General features: G+C 45.6%; 1 protein-coding gene across 2 annotated transcripts in view; it reads left to right on the forward strand.

The window, feature by feature from the left end:
- Positions 1–12,174, forward strand: part of LOC120033549 (guanine nucleotide-binding protein subunit alpha-11-like) — a 33,012-nt gene extending 20,838 nt beyond the window's left edge. Inside the window, exons 2-7 of one of the 2 annotated variants that reach the window (XM_038979946.1) lie at positions 2,469–2,653; positions 2,862–3,016; positions 6,643–6,771; positions 10,928–11,057; positions 11,342–11,495; positions 11,711–12,174. In XM_038979946.1, the coding sequence (XP_038835874.1) occupies positions 2,469–2,653; positions 2,862–3,016; positions 6,643–6,771; positions 10,928–11,057; positions 11,342–11,495; positions 11,711–11,901 (944 nt within the window). In that variant the 3' untranslated portion in view covers positions 11,902–12,174. Of the gene's footprint in view, positions 1–2,468; positions 2,654–2,861; positions 3,017–6,642; positions 6,772–7,309; positions 7,439–10,927; positions 11,058–11,341; positions 11,496–11,710 lie in introns of both variants that reach the window. The other variant, XM_038979945.1, reaches the window with a different exon arrangement.
- Positions 12,175–15,798: the final 3,624 nt, after the last annotated feature.

Here is a 15,798-nt window from a genome sequence, read left to right on the forward strand (position 1 = left end):
TGTCTCGCTCGCTCTCTGTCTATCTGTCTCGCTCGCTCTCTGTCTATCTGTCTCGCTCGCTCTCTGTCTCGCTCTCTGTCTCGCTCTCTGTCTCGCTCGCTCTCTGTCTATCTGTCTCGCTCGCTCTCTGTCTATCTGTCTCGCTCGCTCTCTGTCTATCTGTCTCGCTCGCTCTCTGTCTCTCTGGTTCGCTCGCTCTCTGTCTCGCTGGTTCGCTCGCTCTCTGGTTCGCTCGCTCTCTGTCTCTCTGGTTCGCTCTCTCTCTGTCTCTCTGGCTCGCTCTCTGTCTCTCTATCTTTCTGGCTGTCTCTCTGTCTCTCTGGGTCGCTCTCTGGCTCGCTCTCTGTCTCTCTGGCTGTCTCTCTGTCTTTCTGGCTGGCTCTCTGTCTCTCTGGGTCGCTCTCTGGCTCGCTCTCTGTCTCTCTATCTTTCTGGCTGTCTCTCTGTCTCTCTGGGTCGCTCTCTGGCTCGCTCTCTGTCTCTCTGGCTGTCTCTGTCTTTCTGGCTGGCTCTCTGTCTCTCTGGGTCGCTCTCTGGCTCGCTTTCTGTCTCTGTCTCGCTCACTGTCTCTCTGTCTCGCTCTCTGTCTCGCTCTCTGTCTCGCTCTCTGTCTCGCTCTCTGTCTCGCTCTCTGTCTCGCTCTCTGTCTCGCTCTCTGTCTCTCGCTCTCTGTCTCTCGCTCTCTGTCTCTCGCTCTCTGTCTCTCGCTCTCTGTCTCTCGCTCTCTGGCTCGCTCTCTGGCTCGCTCTCTGGCTCGCTCTCTGTCTCGCTCTCTGTCTCTCTGGCTCCCTCTCTGTCTCTCTGGTTCTTGTTCTGCCTCTCTGTCTCTCTGGTTCTTGTTCTGCCTCTCTGTCTCTCTGGTTCTCTGTCTCTCTGGTTCGCTCGCACTCTCTCTCTCTGGTTCGCTCTCTCTCTGGTTCGCTCTCTCTCTGTCTCGCTTTCTGTCTCTCTGGCTCGCTTTCTGTCTCTCTGGCTCGCTCTCTGTCTCTCTGTCTTTCTGGCTGGCTCTCTGGGTCGCTCTCTGGTTCGCTCTCTGTCTCGTTCTCTCTCTGTCTCGTTCTCTCTCTGTCTCGCTCTCTGTCTCTCTGGCTGTCTCTCTCTCTTTCTGGCTGGCTCTCTGTCTCTCTGGCTCGCTCTCTGTCTCTCTGTCTCGCTCTCTGTCTCGCGCTCTGTCTCGCTCGCTGTCTCTCTGTCTCTCGGATGCATTTGCTGTTTGTTTCGGATTATTTTGTGCCCAATAGAAATTAATGGTAAAAAATCTGTCATTTTGGAGTCACTTTTTTAGAAAATAATATGTTTCTTACACTTCTACATTACATGTGGATGCTACCATGATTATGGATAATCCTGAATGAATCGTGTATAATGATAAGTGACAGAGTTAGAGGCATAAATATCATACCCCTAAAACATGCTAACCTTTCACCATTACAATAACAGGGGAGATTAGCATTTTTTGGTGGTATGATATTTATGCCTCTAACTTTGTCACTTATCATTATACACAATTCATTCAGGATTATCCATAATCATGGTAGCATCCACATTTAATGTAGAAGTGTAAGAAACTGAAGTGTAAGAAAGAATTATTTTCTAAAAAAGTGACTCTAAAATGACACACTACATTATTTTGTGCCCAATAAAAATGAATGGTAAACAACCAAAACAAACAGCAAATGCATCAAACATATTTGTAGAGTCACAAGCTTCATGTAATCATTGCATGCTACGGTTATGGGACCAAATGCAAAAATGTTGACTACTTTAATACACAGGTGAATTTGTCCCAATACTTTTGGTCCCCTAAAATGGGGGGGGAGACTATGTATAAAAAATGGTTGTAATTTCTGAACCGTTAACACAATATGGATGAAAATACCCTCAAAGTTGATTGACAGTCTGCACTTTCACCTAGTAGTCATTGTATCATTTCAAATCCTAAGTGCTGGACTACAGCTCACTGTAGGTGTGTGTCCAGGTACAGGAGAGAGTGGTGCTAACAGTGGGTGTTCTGTGTGTGTGTCCAGGTACAGGAGAGAGTGGTGCTAACAGTGGGTGTTCTATGTGTGTGTCCAGGTACAGGAGAGAGTGGTGCTAACAGTGGGTGTTCTATGTGTGTGTCCAGGTACAGGAGAGAGTGGTGCTAACAGCGGGTGTTCTATGTGTGTGTCCAGGTACAGGAGAGAGTGGTGCTAACAGTGGGTGTTCTATGTGTGTGTCCAGGTACAGGAGAGAGTGGTGCTAACAGTGGGTGTTCTATGTGTGTGTCCAGGTACAGGAGAGAGTGGTGCTAACAGTGGGTGCTCTGTGTGTGTGTCCAGGTACAGGAGAGAGTGGTGCTAACAGTGGGTGTTCTATGTGTGTGTCCAGGTACAGGAGAGAGTGGTGCTAACAGTGGGTGTTCTATGTGTGTGTCCAGGTACAGGAGAGAGTGGTGCTAACAGCGGGTGTTCTATGTGTGTGTCCAGGTACAGGAGAGAGTGGGAAGAGTACATTCATCAAGCAGATGAGGATCATCCACGGGGCGGGCTACACAGAGGAGGACAAGAGGGGTTTCATCAGGCTGGTGTACCAGAACATCTTCACCTCCATGCAGTCTATGATCAAAGCCACAGAGAACCTCAAGATCCCCTTCAAATACGAACAGAACCGGGTAGGAAGTACTAACGCAACCATAAAAAAACACTGCCTTCCACACACACAACCAGAATTGGCTTGGTCAGAACACGTCCACAGTCACTCACACAAACACAATATAGTTCCAATGCACTCACTCTTCCCTCTGTCTGTCTGTCTGTCTGTCTGTCTGTCTGTCTGTCTGTCTGTCTGTCTGTCTGTCTGTCTCTCCCCTCCCTCCCCAGTCTAATGCCATGTTAGTGAAGGAGGTGGACATAGAGAAGATCTGTGGTTTCGACCAGCCCTACATCAGCGCCATCAAGACCCTGTGGGCCGACCCTGGGATACAGGAGGCCTACGACAGACGCAGGGAATACCAGCTATCAGACTCCACTAAATAGTATGTCCTGGTGTGTCTCTGTGTGTAAGAGGTTGTTCGGGTGGATGTGAGCGCACTTGGATGTGTGTGTTGGGGTTAAGGCATTTGCGCGTGGGTTTTAGTGTGTGTGTGTGGTTCACTGCAGTGCCTCTCGACCGGTTGCCCCCACTCCGGAGAGCTGATGGATAGAAATAGAGTGAGAGACCGACTGTCTCTCTCTCTCACACACACACACACACACACACACACACACACACACACACACACACACACACACACACACACACACACACACTACAGTTCATATACTCCTCTCTCCACCCCTCACACTCAGCTAATTGAAAGCTGATATTGAACTTACACCATTGCTTTACCTTCTAAAGGTTCTGGAAATAATTTTCCAGTACTTATTCTTCAATAAAATGACTACTACACACACATTTACCATTTACACAATCTATTGCTGACATTTAAGTTAAGTCAAACCTTAGAATATAGTGACTCGTGTGTGTGAGCGTGAGCGTAATGTTGATCTTTGATTCCTGGTTGATTGCCTGTTAATGTTATGAGAGGACACCATCTCTGCTGACACCCAGCTAATTGGACGTGAGGACCTTGATAAGCTGAAATGGGGGTGTTTGAGTTGGACTGGGCTGGAAAACGAACCCCTGCATACTCCAGGGCATCTCCAGGACCAGGGCTGAAGAATCGCTCCCAACGCTGCCCCCTGTCAAAACCCTGTTGTATTACAGCTAATCAGTCTCTTCTGCCCTTTGTGTGTGTGTGTGTGTGTGTGTGTGTGTGTGTGTGTGTGTGTGTGTGTGTGTGTGTGTGTGTGTGTGTGTGTGTGTGTGTGTGTGTGTGTGTGTGTGTGTGTGTTACATGCTGACCACAGTGCTCACGTTGCGAGCATTGCGAAATAAATGTACACATACAGGCGTGGCCAAAAGTTTTGAGAATGACACAAATATTAATTTTCACAAAGTCTGCTGCCTCAGTTTGTATGATGGCAATTTGCATATACTCCAGAATGTTATGAAGAGTGATCAGATGAATTGCAATTCATTGCAAAGTCCCTCTTTACCATGCAAATGAACTGTATCCCCCAAAAACATTTCCACTGCATTTCAGCCCTGCCACAAAAGGACCAGCTGACATCATGTCAGTAATTCTCTCGTTAACACAGGTGTGAGTGTTGACAAGGACAAGGCTGGAGATCAGGTCATGCTGATTGAGTTCGAATAACAGACTGGAAGCTTCAAAAGGAGGGTGGTGAAGGGCCTCCCGGGTGGCGCAGTGGTCTAAGGCCACCAGAGATTCTGGGTTCGAGCCCAGGCTCTGTTGCAGCCGGCCACGACCGGGAGGTCCATGGGGCGACGCACAATTGGCACAGCGTCGTCCGGGTTAGGGAGGGTTTGGCCGGTAGGGATATCCTTGTCTCATCGTGCACTAGCGACTCCTGTGGCGGGCCGGGCGCAGTGCGCGCTGACCAGGTTGCTAGGTGTACGCTGTTTCCTCCGACACATTGGTGCGGCTGGCATCCGGGTTGGATGCGCGCTGTGTTAAGAAGCAGTGCGGCTTGGTTGGGTTGTGTTTCGGAGGACGCATGGCTCTCGACCTTCGTCTCTCCCGAGCCCGTACGGGAGTTGTAGCGATGAGACAAGACAGTAACTACTAACAATTGGATACCACAAAATTGGGGAGAAAAAGGGGGGTAAAAAAAAGAGGGTGGTGCTTGGAATCATTGTTCTTCTTCTGTCAACCATGGTTACCTGCAAGGAAACACGTGCCGCCATCATTGCTTTGCACAAAAAGGGCTTCACAGGCAAGGATATTGCTGCCAGTAAGATTGCACCTAAATCAACCATTTATCGGATCTTCGAGGAGAGCGGTTCAATTGTTGTGAAGAAGGCTTCAGGGCGCCCAAGAAAGTCCAGCAAGTGCCAGGACCGTCTCCTAAAGTTGATTCAGCTGTGGGATCTGGGCACCACCAGTACAGAGCTTGCTCAGGAAGGGCAGCAGGCAGGTGGGAGTGCATCTGCACGCACAGTGAGGAGAAGACTTTTGGAGGATGGCCTGGTGTCAGGAAGGGCAGCAAAGAAGCCACTTCTCTCCAGGAAAAACATCAGGGACAGACTGATATTCTGCAAAAGGTACAGGGATTGGACTGCTGAGGACTAGGGTAAAGTCATTTTCTCTGATGAATCCCCTTTCCAATTGTTTGGGGCATCTGGAAAAAAAAAAGGTGAGCGCTACCATCAGTCCTGTGTCATGCCAACAGTAAAGCATCCGGAGACCATTCATGTGCGGGGATGCTTCTCAGCCAAGGGAGTGGGCTCACTCACAATTTTGCCTAAGAACACAGCCATGAATAAAGAATGGTACCACCACATCCTCCGAGAGCAACTTCTCCCAACCATCCAGGAACAGTTTGGTGACGAACAGTGCCTTTTCCAGCATGATGGAGCACCTTGCCATAAGGCAAAAGTGATAACTAAGTGGCTCGGGGAACAAAACATCGATATTTTGGGTCCATGGCCAGGAAACTCCCCACACCTTAATCCCATTAAGAACTTGTGGTCAATCCTCAAGAGGCGGGTGGACAAACAAAAACCCACAAATAGTCCAAGCATTAATTATGCAAGAATGGGCTGCCATCAGTCAGGATGTGGCCCAGAAGTTAATTGACAGCATGCCAGGGTGGATTGCAGAGGTCTTGAAAAAGAAGGGTCAACACTGCAAATATTGACTCTTTGCATCAACTTCATGTAATTGTCAATAAAAGCCTTTGACACTTATGAAATGCTTGTAATTATACTTCAGTATTCCATAGTAACATCTGACAAGAATATCTAAAGACACTGAAGCAGCAAACTTTGTGGAAATTAATATTTGTGTCATTCTCAAAACGTTTGGCCACGACTGTACATGTTATTTAATGATTGCACCCACACTGCTTTCGGGAGTCAACGAGCGTCTGCGTAGCCAGGCGCTAAAATAGAACTTGGTTCTATTTGTGATGCTTGACGCGCTGCAAGTCCCGCCTCTCCCAGCTCCTCATTGGTTTTTAGGAGCAAATACCCACGTGTGCGATTTGAAAGATGAAATCAGGTCCACAGTCCAGTTGGTGGTGGTAATGCACCTTAAAGTTGGTTGCCAACCGCCATATAAAGTCAAAGGAGAAGAAGAAACTTGAAGGAGGAGAGATTACTAGAAACAAACTCCGTTTACCCTTTTATCTGTAGATTCATTGTTGGAGTAGAGGAACTTGTGCATTTCAGGTCAAATAACAACCCGATGTTTATATAATGCTTATCGACCTGTCCCCAAATTAATATAGTTGGTTCAGAGTTCGTTTGATAATTCAACCTGCGTGTCCTGATCGCGTCTGGTGTGGGTGGACAAAATCAACCTGCGTGTCCTGATCGCGTCTGGTGTGGGTGGACAAAATCAACCTGCGTGTCCTGATCGCGTCTGGTGTGGGTGGACAAAATCAACCTGCGTGTCCTGATCGCGTCTGGTGTGGGTGGACAAAATCAACATGCGCTTGATGGCGCGCAAACGAGCAGTCTGGTCAGCATGTTGGTGTGTATGTGCAGCCATCCAGTTTCTTTAGTGATAGACTGTGTGTCTGTGTGTGTCTGCAGTTACCTTAGTGATATAGACCGCGTCACCGCGGAGGGATATGTTCCTACTCAGCAGGATGTGCTTCGTGTCCGGGTCCCCACCACAGGAATCATAGAGTACCCATTTGACCTGGAGAACTGCATCTTCAGGTACCGTCACGGTACTGCAGCGAGGGACTGCTCCTTCTCTGCCTCTGCTGCTGCCACCGACGTCCTCACTATGTCACTGTCCTGCAACACACTGACACACACACACCCAGGTCCCCACATAGCACCTCTCTGAGACTGGGCCCACTCAGGACAACCCAACTGTTATGCAATCGTTGCAGAACCCCAAACTAGAAATTATGCGAAATAGCATTAAAATGGCTTGTTGGGTTGATGCAAAAATGGCTACAACTAAACTAAAGCCTTTTATTGTGAAGGTAAAGACCTGAAACGGCCGTTCTCAGAGTTGCTTTGGGGGGTGAGTGGGTCTGTGTATGGTGCTCGGGTGGTGGTGGAAGCCTAATACGGACCAACACTACTGTTCTAGACTTGGTACGGTCGCCCAAGCCTTCCACACTGGACTGATCCACCTTCTCTGGATTGGTAGGGGGGTGTGGTGGTAATGCTTACTGTCTACCGTGCTTTATATGACTGTGGTCTGTCTCTTTCTGTCTCTCTCTCTTTCTCCCTCTGTGTGTAGCTATCTAACTGATCTGGACCGTATCTCAGACAACAACTATCTGCCCACACAGCAAGATGTTCTGAGGGTGCGAATCCCCACCACCGGCATCATAGAGTACCCCTTCGACTTGTCAAGCATCATTTTCAGGTAGACAATGCTAGCGTGCTAACTTTAGCCTAGCAGACATGCCATAGTCAGATGGAGTTGCTAACATTAGCCTAGCAAATACATAATTTTCAGGTAGACAATGCTAACGTGCTAACATGAGCCTAGCAAAAGCATCAGTCAGGTGGCGCGACTAACGTCAGCTTAGAAAAAGCATCCTTTTCACAAGTAGAAGAGGCTAAGGTGCTAACATTAGCCTAGCAAATGCATAATTCAGGAAGGGGATGCTAGCATCAGCATCAGTGCCCTTGTGCAGTCATGTTAAGCAGTGAATCATCCCTTGGCCCTGTTCCATTACTTCTTAAAATGCATTCTCCTTTTCTCAAAGTAATCACAGTTTGGCATGAGAGCATAGGTGAAAGTTAGGGTCCCACATTAAGCTTTCACCAATCCAGTCATGTCATTAATTAGTGGTTACTTTAAATTAAGGAAGGATACACTTATCAGTATTTGGACAGGGCATACCGATGTGTGCGTGTACATCTCGCATGTCATACATTCTGGTTGTTCCATAACTATCATTGAACTCTTCATTCAGCAGTGGACAGAGCTGTGTTTTATTGTAGGCTTGATCTCCACCATTGATCTCTCCCACACACACACACACACACACCCAACCTCCTCCACTCATACACTCACACACATCCTCGTGAGTCCAAAGTCCTATATTCTGGCGCCCGTCTTTTTTAAAATGGGTCACCCTCTTTCTCCTCTCCTCCCCTCTGTTCATCCTGGCAGAGGAAAGGAGGTCGTCCTCTCTCTCTCCCAGTGAAGGATGTTATTTCGGGCCTGGGGTCCTGCAGGGCTCTGATTGGCTCTTGGTCTCTGTGGACTGCAGTACCCCATGCTACAGCAGGAGGGCGTTTCATCACAAATTAAATCACATACATTCACCTCTGGAAAAAAACAATCTGTTTAATTCAAAGACAGGACTATGCAAATCTAGGCCTCAAAGACCATAGTACTGCTGGTTTCCTTTTCCCTGGATGTTAAATCATTGATTAAGATCACTGACTTAGAACAAGTCTCACCTGGTCTGAGTCAGTTCCTGGTACATAATGTAACTTTATCAGACAGACTAACATTTTACATGACTTAACTTTACTTCTACTTGAATCGTTTAACACAGAAGAACGCTTAACAAAACCTAAAAGACAACCTAGGAAGACAGTGGCAAAGAAAAACGGAAGGAAGAAACCTTGACATGCGCGCACACACACACACACACACACACACACACACACACACACACACACACACACACACACACACACACACACACACACACACACACACTCCAGTCAGAACTACTCGGAGGACACACTCCTGTCGTTCACCCAGCAAAGGAATCCTGCCATCATCAGAGGTGCCTTCTGTATCCCTCCATCTTCTTCCCTTTTGTATTCTCATCCCTTCCTCAGTCTTCATCTGTTCCTAGTCCTCTACCTCCTCTCTCTCGTTCTCCTCTTTTTGTCTCACCTCCACCAGGGTTGCACTATTGCGCTTGGCTAATGCTTCAGGAACACAGACACACACACTAGGGAACGGTGGGAGAGCAGGTTTGCTTTTTTGCCCTCCCATCTTGCCAAGGGGTGGACTAGGTAGAATGTTCCTCCATTCACTGATCCAGGATCTGATATACCTTCATCCCCCTTATGGTTAATATTTGGAATTGGGGTAAGGTTATCTGATCCTAGATCTGAGGTTAGGGGCAACTTGTGAATGGTTTTAGGCACCGCTCACTCTTTACTGATGATCCATTCACTGGGTAACACTTTATGCATAGATAAAGTTATAAACTGCCTACAACATAGGCCTACATAATCTAAATTATGTAATGATAATAAGCAGTTTCAAGTCAGATCTTCAAGAAGTAAAGTGTTACCTACATTTGTTTCCACACTGTATGTTACATACAGTACCAGTCAAAAGTTTGGACACAATCATGTAGTAACCAAATCAAAATATATTTGAGATTCTTCTAAGTAGCCACCCTTTTGCCTTGATGACAGCTTTGCAAACTCTTGGCATTCTCTCAACCAGCTTCATGAGGAATGCTTTTCCAAACGTCTTGGAGTTCCCACATATGCTGAGCACTTGTTGGCTGCTTTTCCTTCACTCTGCGGTCCAACTCATCCCCCAAGTGATTGTGGAGGCCAGGTCATCTGATGCAGCACTCCATCACTCTCCTTGGTCAAATAGACTTAGACTGCCTGGGTCATTTCCTGTTGAAAAACAAATGATAGTCCCACTAAGCACAAACAAGATGGGATGGTGTATCGCTGCAGAATGGTGTGGTAGCCATGCTGGTTAAATGTGCCTTGAATTGTAAATAAATCACCGACAGTGTCACCAGCAAAGCACCCCCACACCATCTTGCTTTCCTGTTGCAGTCCTCATGAGAGCCAGTTTCATCATAGCGCTTGATGGTTTTTGCGACTGCACTTAAAGAAACGTTCAAAGTTCTTGAAATTTTCCGCATTGACTGACCTTCATGTCTTAAAGTAATTATGGACTGTTGTTTCTCTTTGCTTATTTGAGCTGTTCTTGTCATAATATGGACTTGGTCTTTTACCAAATAGGGCTATCTTCTGTATACCAACCCTACCTTGTCACACACAACTGATTGGCTCAAACGCATTAAGAAGGAAAGAAATTCCACAAGTTAACTTTTAACAAGGCACACCTGTTAGATGAAATGCATTCCAGATGACTACCTCATGAAGCAGATTGAGAGAATGCCAAGAGTGTGCAAAGCTGTCATCAAGGCAAAGGGTGGCTACTTTGAAGAATCTCAAGTCTAAAATATATTTTGATTTGTTTAACACTTTTGTGGTTACTACATGATTCCATATGTGTTATTTCATAGTTTTGATGTCTTCACTATTATTCTACAATGTAGAAAATAGTAAAAAATAAAGAAAACCCTGGAATGAGTCGGTGTGTCCAAACTTTTGACTGGTACTGTATGTCAGTTTATGATCTGTGTGTTTTCCACCGTAGGCTTTCCTAACTGTGACCTCTCAGGGCCATAGATGAGACAGAGTTCAGTGAACAAACTGTCCTCCATGTTGCCACCAAACGTTCTCGTTTAGAGTCTCAGTTGAATGGGATTGTCTTGGAACGTTAGGTGCCAAAATGGCGGTCATTAGGATTCTACATCTCAAGTTCACTTTGAACCTTCTCAAGTTTTCCACCATCCTCTGTATATGTGTGTGGTTTTGGGCTAGGTCTTCATGTAGCTGTTGAATCCATCCATACACTAACTGTACGTGGAGTTAAATCACAGACATAGAAAATCAATGAGGACTGATTGGCACCAACCCTTCTGCATGGATGGATTCAGGAAGCCATTTTAGAGTTTTTAGACAGTCTTATTAGTTGTTCTACAAACACAACAACACTGTTTAACATCTCTTCTCTCTCGTCCTCCGTGTCCTGGCACCTCTCCTCCTTCCGTCCATGCTCCAGGATGGTGGATGTAGGGGGTCAAAGGTCAGAGAGGAGGAAGTGGATCCACTGTTTTGAGAACGTCACTTCCATCATGTTCCTGGTAGCCCTCAGCGAGTACGACCAAGTACTGGTGGAATCTGACAACGAGGTGTGTACACACGCACTAGGGAAAGGTGGGAGAGATGGTTCGCCTTTTTGTCTACACGGTTTCCCATAGTGAAACATTGGTGCACTAGGTAGAATTTGACTCTTTCCAGTGATCCAGGATCTGATATGCCTTTATCCCCTAATGGTTCATTTTTGGTGTTGTGGTTAGGTAATCTGATCCTAGATCTGTGGTTATCATGTCAAAGATACCACACACTCGCCCGCACACATCACGGCACACACACATCAAACACCCTTACTAACTGTCCTCTGTCCCGCTGTCAGAACCGTATGGAGGAGAGTAAGGCGTTGTTCAGGACCATCATCACCTACCCCTGGTTCCAGAACTCCTCAGTCATCCTGTTCCTCAACAAGAAGGATCTGCTGGAGGAGAAGATTTCATACTCCCACCTGGTCGACTACTTCCCTGAGTTTGATGGTGTGTGTGTGTCTGTCTACAGTTACCTTAGTGATATACCGCGTGACTGATGGTTCCTGACTACCGTGATGCGGGATTCACTGTGTGTGTGTGTGTGTGTGTGTGTGTGTGTGTGTGTGTGTGTGTGTGTGTGTGTGTGTGTGTGTGTGTGTGTGTGTGTGTGTGTGTGTGTGTGTGTGTGTGTGTGTGTGTGTGTGTGTGTGTGTTTGCCCCAGGTCCCCAGCGAGATGCCCAGGCGGGCCGGGAGTTTATCCTGAAGATGTTTGTGGACCTGAACCCGGATAGCGACAAGATCATCTATTCCCACTTCACCTGCGCCACGGACACCGAGAACATCCGCTTCGTCTTCGCTGCCGTCAAAGACACCATCCTGCAGCTCAACCTCAAAGAATACAACCTGGTCTGAAAGACTCTTGCACGCAAACACACACTCTTCCCAGTTGCACAGCTTAGCCTACACACACACACTTATGAAGCTTACACACACCTACACATCTAGTTGATCTTTCCCCCCCTGCTTTTCACTCCAGCGATTTAAGACCCCCCTCTTCCAATATCTCTCCTCCCATTCGCTCTCCCATTCCTTCCTTCTTTCTACCCTTTTGCCATAAGCCTGTCCTCTCCCTCGTTCTCAGCAGCTTGTCAGTCTCCTCTTCTCCACACACATGCCATGACTACGGGAGGGGGGGGGGGGGGGGGGGGTGTGTGTGTGTGTGTGTGTGTGTGTGTGTGTGTGTGTGTGTGTGTGTGTGTGTGTGAGAGAAGGTGAGGAAGAGGACCAGTGCGGTCAGTGAACTGTGGGTCTTTAACCCTTGAACCCTCAGTCAACTGACCTGAGATCACATCCTCTGATTTGCGGAAGGAGTGACCCAACCGCAAGACAAAAAACACTTGAGGGGGTGACGTTTTTCACTCTATAAAGGAGGGGCTATAGACTGGGAGGGGGGTGGAGACGATGAGGTAACAAAGGAAGCCACCAGGACGCGAGCAGGAAGTGATGTCACACAGAAGTGAGAGGGCAGACCAAGGATTCTGTTTCCACCTCGCATCGATGAATGTATACTCCGAGTGAGGATCGCAAACGCAAAAAAATATAATTAAATATGTTATAAAGTAATTACGTATGTAGACAAAATACACTAAGACTGAAAGCACCAGAGGGAGAGGAAAAAGCAAATTGATTAAATCTGTGTATCGCTGAGCTTTTTTACAAATAGTTTTTAATAATAGTAACTTGTTGCTATGTCAACTTCTATCCGATGACTAAGAAGTTGTTTGAAAAGTTATAGAAGCGGTTAACAAAACAAAATCTTGTATTTAAAAAAATTGAAAAATAGCCAAAATATCACAAAAACAAGATGGTAATCAGAAACGGACTATAATTTTATCCTTTACAGACGGTTGTGTTTGTTCATGTTTAGGTTTGATCACATCGCTTCCCTCCTTCACTGGTTTACTGACTGATAGATCGAAACCTTCCGTTTGACATCCGCAGTACCACGTTCTGTTTGATACACGCTACATTAAGATTACCGAACATCCGATACTCGCTACTATGTTCTGATTGGACAGTTGCTGAGGGGGAGGGAGTCATGTATGGATATGATGTCATCACCGTACGGTACATCAGTCTGTGAAAGAATGACATCACGTGTTAAGTCGCCCAGCGACCCAATTAGATGTGCTCTGGAGATTCTGGGCAATCCATCCCCACAAATGACACGGTGGCATCCATTATTCCAGACACACAGGAAGCTATATGTTGTTTACCTTCTTTTTTTTTACTGTATAGACACTTTTGTTTGTTGATGAGAGGTGGTTGTTGATTGGTGGGAGCAGGAGACGTAAGATCCTGTCTCCCAGATGGCCAGGCAAGCATACTCTGAAGTCAAAAAGTTATTGTTTGTGTATATTTCTGTTTGTAAATATATGTACACAGAAACGCTCCTGTACAAAAACACTCTGTGGTACAGTACACCATCTTTGGCAACAACAGAAAAAAGAGAAGAAAATCCATTTTTTTCCCGATAGTGTACTGTTTTTTTGTTTTCCTATGAATTTACTAGTATTTATACTGTGATTCTGGATTTGTTTGATTATTGATAATCAGTTGATTATAAGAGGACTACACACATAGAGGGCTGCAGTGAGAGGAAAGAAACAGTCTCAGAACAGAGGTTCTTAACCATCAGGAGCCTTCTAGTCTAGAACCTTCAGAACATTCTAGATCCTCGGCTCTCCTCTGCAGCTTCTCCCTACTAACACTAGAGCAGATTAGTTATTCACAATATGTTGACAAAAGACATGATATTAAAAGAGTAACTAAATAAAGATTTTTTTTTTTTTAATTTATCTAATAATTTATGGAACCAGGTTTGAAGGTGTTGATAATTTGACTGCTTTTGTTTCTATCATGTTGAAATGCGGTCGGGGCTAGACTTGAGTCTAAACTGCTGTAACAAAACAAACGTCTACTATAGTATGTACTAAATCTCTGCTTTCTTTTTTTCTCTTAAGACAATTCCAGATGTACTTTGCCATTCTATCTATATCCATGTTAAATTCTATGGTTTTCTTCTCACATTAAGTCACTTTGTTTCGTTTCATTGATGAAAACTTGTATTTCTCCTCTTGGGTTTCTAATAGGCACAGCTCTGTAACTGCATACATAGGAAATGTACCATATGAACGTAGGTGAATTTTTATAACCAGTGATTGGAGACCAGTACGGTCTATGCTTGCTCTGTCGTTGTAATTTAAACACAGTTTGCTTTGTCGTTGGTTTGAGTTGTTTTAGTTCAAGTTCCGAGGCTTGCTTTGATAGAACCAGTGACGTTGCAGATCTACTTTTGAACCTCTTTCTACAGGCAACTTTTCTTCATTATTCTCATTAAGGGCTATCGCCATGCATCAGACAGGCAGATGGGGGAGAACTAGTATAAGACAGGGCTCAATTCGGTTTTCAATTCATGAAGTGAGTGGAAATTCAATGAGTGAATTCAAAAATCCTAGAAAGCGATGGGCAGTAGAGGACAAGGGTACACGGTTGCATTCTGTCCTCAAGGGCTGCAGTCTTGCTGGGTTTTTTCTGTTGCCTTCTAACCAAAAACGGATTTCTACCTGTGAAATCAGGTGTTTGCAATCCCCAGCCAATTGGTAACATTCATTGATCAAGTAAATGCCGGGGAGAAATGAAAACCAGCAGGAATGCAGACTTCGAAGCACTGGGTTGTGCACCCCTGGTTTTAGGTTCACAGTCAACTAAGCCATTCACTCAAGAGTGTTTGTGGGGATCATTTTGTTCAACAAAGACCGTGTGTGAATGCAGCTGTGGTAGGATACATGACCAACACTACCATTCATTTTTTACTTGATCTTTCTCTGGATCAACAGTGGATCAGACAAGCTTCCAGCTCCGAATGAGGGAATCTGTCAAGCCCCAAGTTCCCTACTTCACTGTTTGATGCGTTATCATCAGGGGTGTGATCGTGGATCAGCTTACCCTCCCTCAATGCTAACCTTAAAGGCCCAGTGCAGTCAAATGTGATTTTTCCTGTGTTTTGTATAGATTTCCACACTAAGGTTGGAATAATACTGTGAGAAATGGTGATAATGCTATTTTAGTGTAAGAGCTGTTTGAAAAGACCGCCTGAAATTTCTGCCTGTTTTGGTGGGTTTGAGTTTTGGTTTGTCTGTTTGATATCACCATGTGGTAAATTAGTTAATAGACCAATTTAAAAAAAAGTTTCAAACCTCTCTGCCAGTAACAGCTAGTTTTCAGTTTTCCCCTCGCCACTCAGACCACCACTTCCAGACAGTCCTAGCAAAATTCATGCTTGAGAAATTACTCTTGCCAAGAAGCTATTTTGGTTCATTTTTTTGACAATTTTGAGTGAAAACAATCGCATTATGGTACTTAATTGTTACCCAGAATTGACTTGATTTTGAGGTAAAAACGTCTGCATTGGGCCTTTATCCATTAGGGGGGATGCAAAACTGACCTTAGATCAGTGTTAAGGGGAACTTTCCTTCTACTGTCCTACTGCTAGTTTTACCATCCGGGGGTGTGCTTTGTGCTTTTTGAGGAGATTTTGCACATTGTCATTAGACTCTCCTACAGTAGAGGCAGGGTGTTAAACCAGGTGTTAAAATTATATTCCAAGTTAAAGCATAGCTGCGCAACACACAGCTCTAGCACACCTGTGCAGGCTTTTGTTCCATACCAGCACTAACACCCCAGTCAACTGATTGAGAACTAATCATGGTCTTGGATTTAGACCGCAGCTAGTTGAACCAAGTGTGT

The sequence above is a fragment of the Salvelinus namaycush genome, chromosome 40 (genome assembly GCF_016432855.1).
Source record: "Salvelinus namaycush isolate Seneca chromosome 40, SaNama_1.0, whole genome shotgun sequence".
Taxonomy (NCBI): domain Eukaryota; kingdom Metazoa; phylum Chordata; class Actinopteri; order Salmoniformes; family Salmonidae; genus Salvelinus; species Salvelinus namaycush.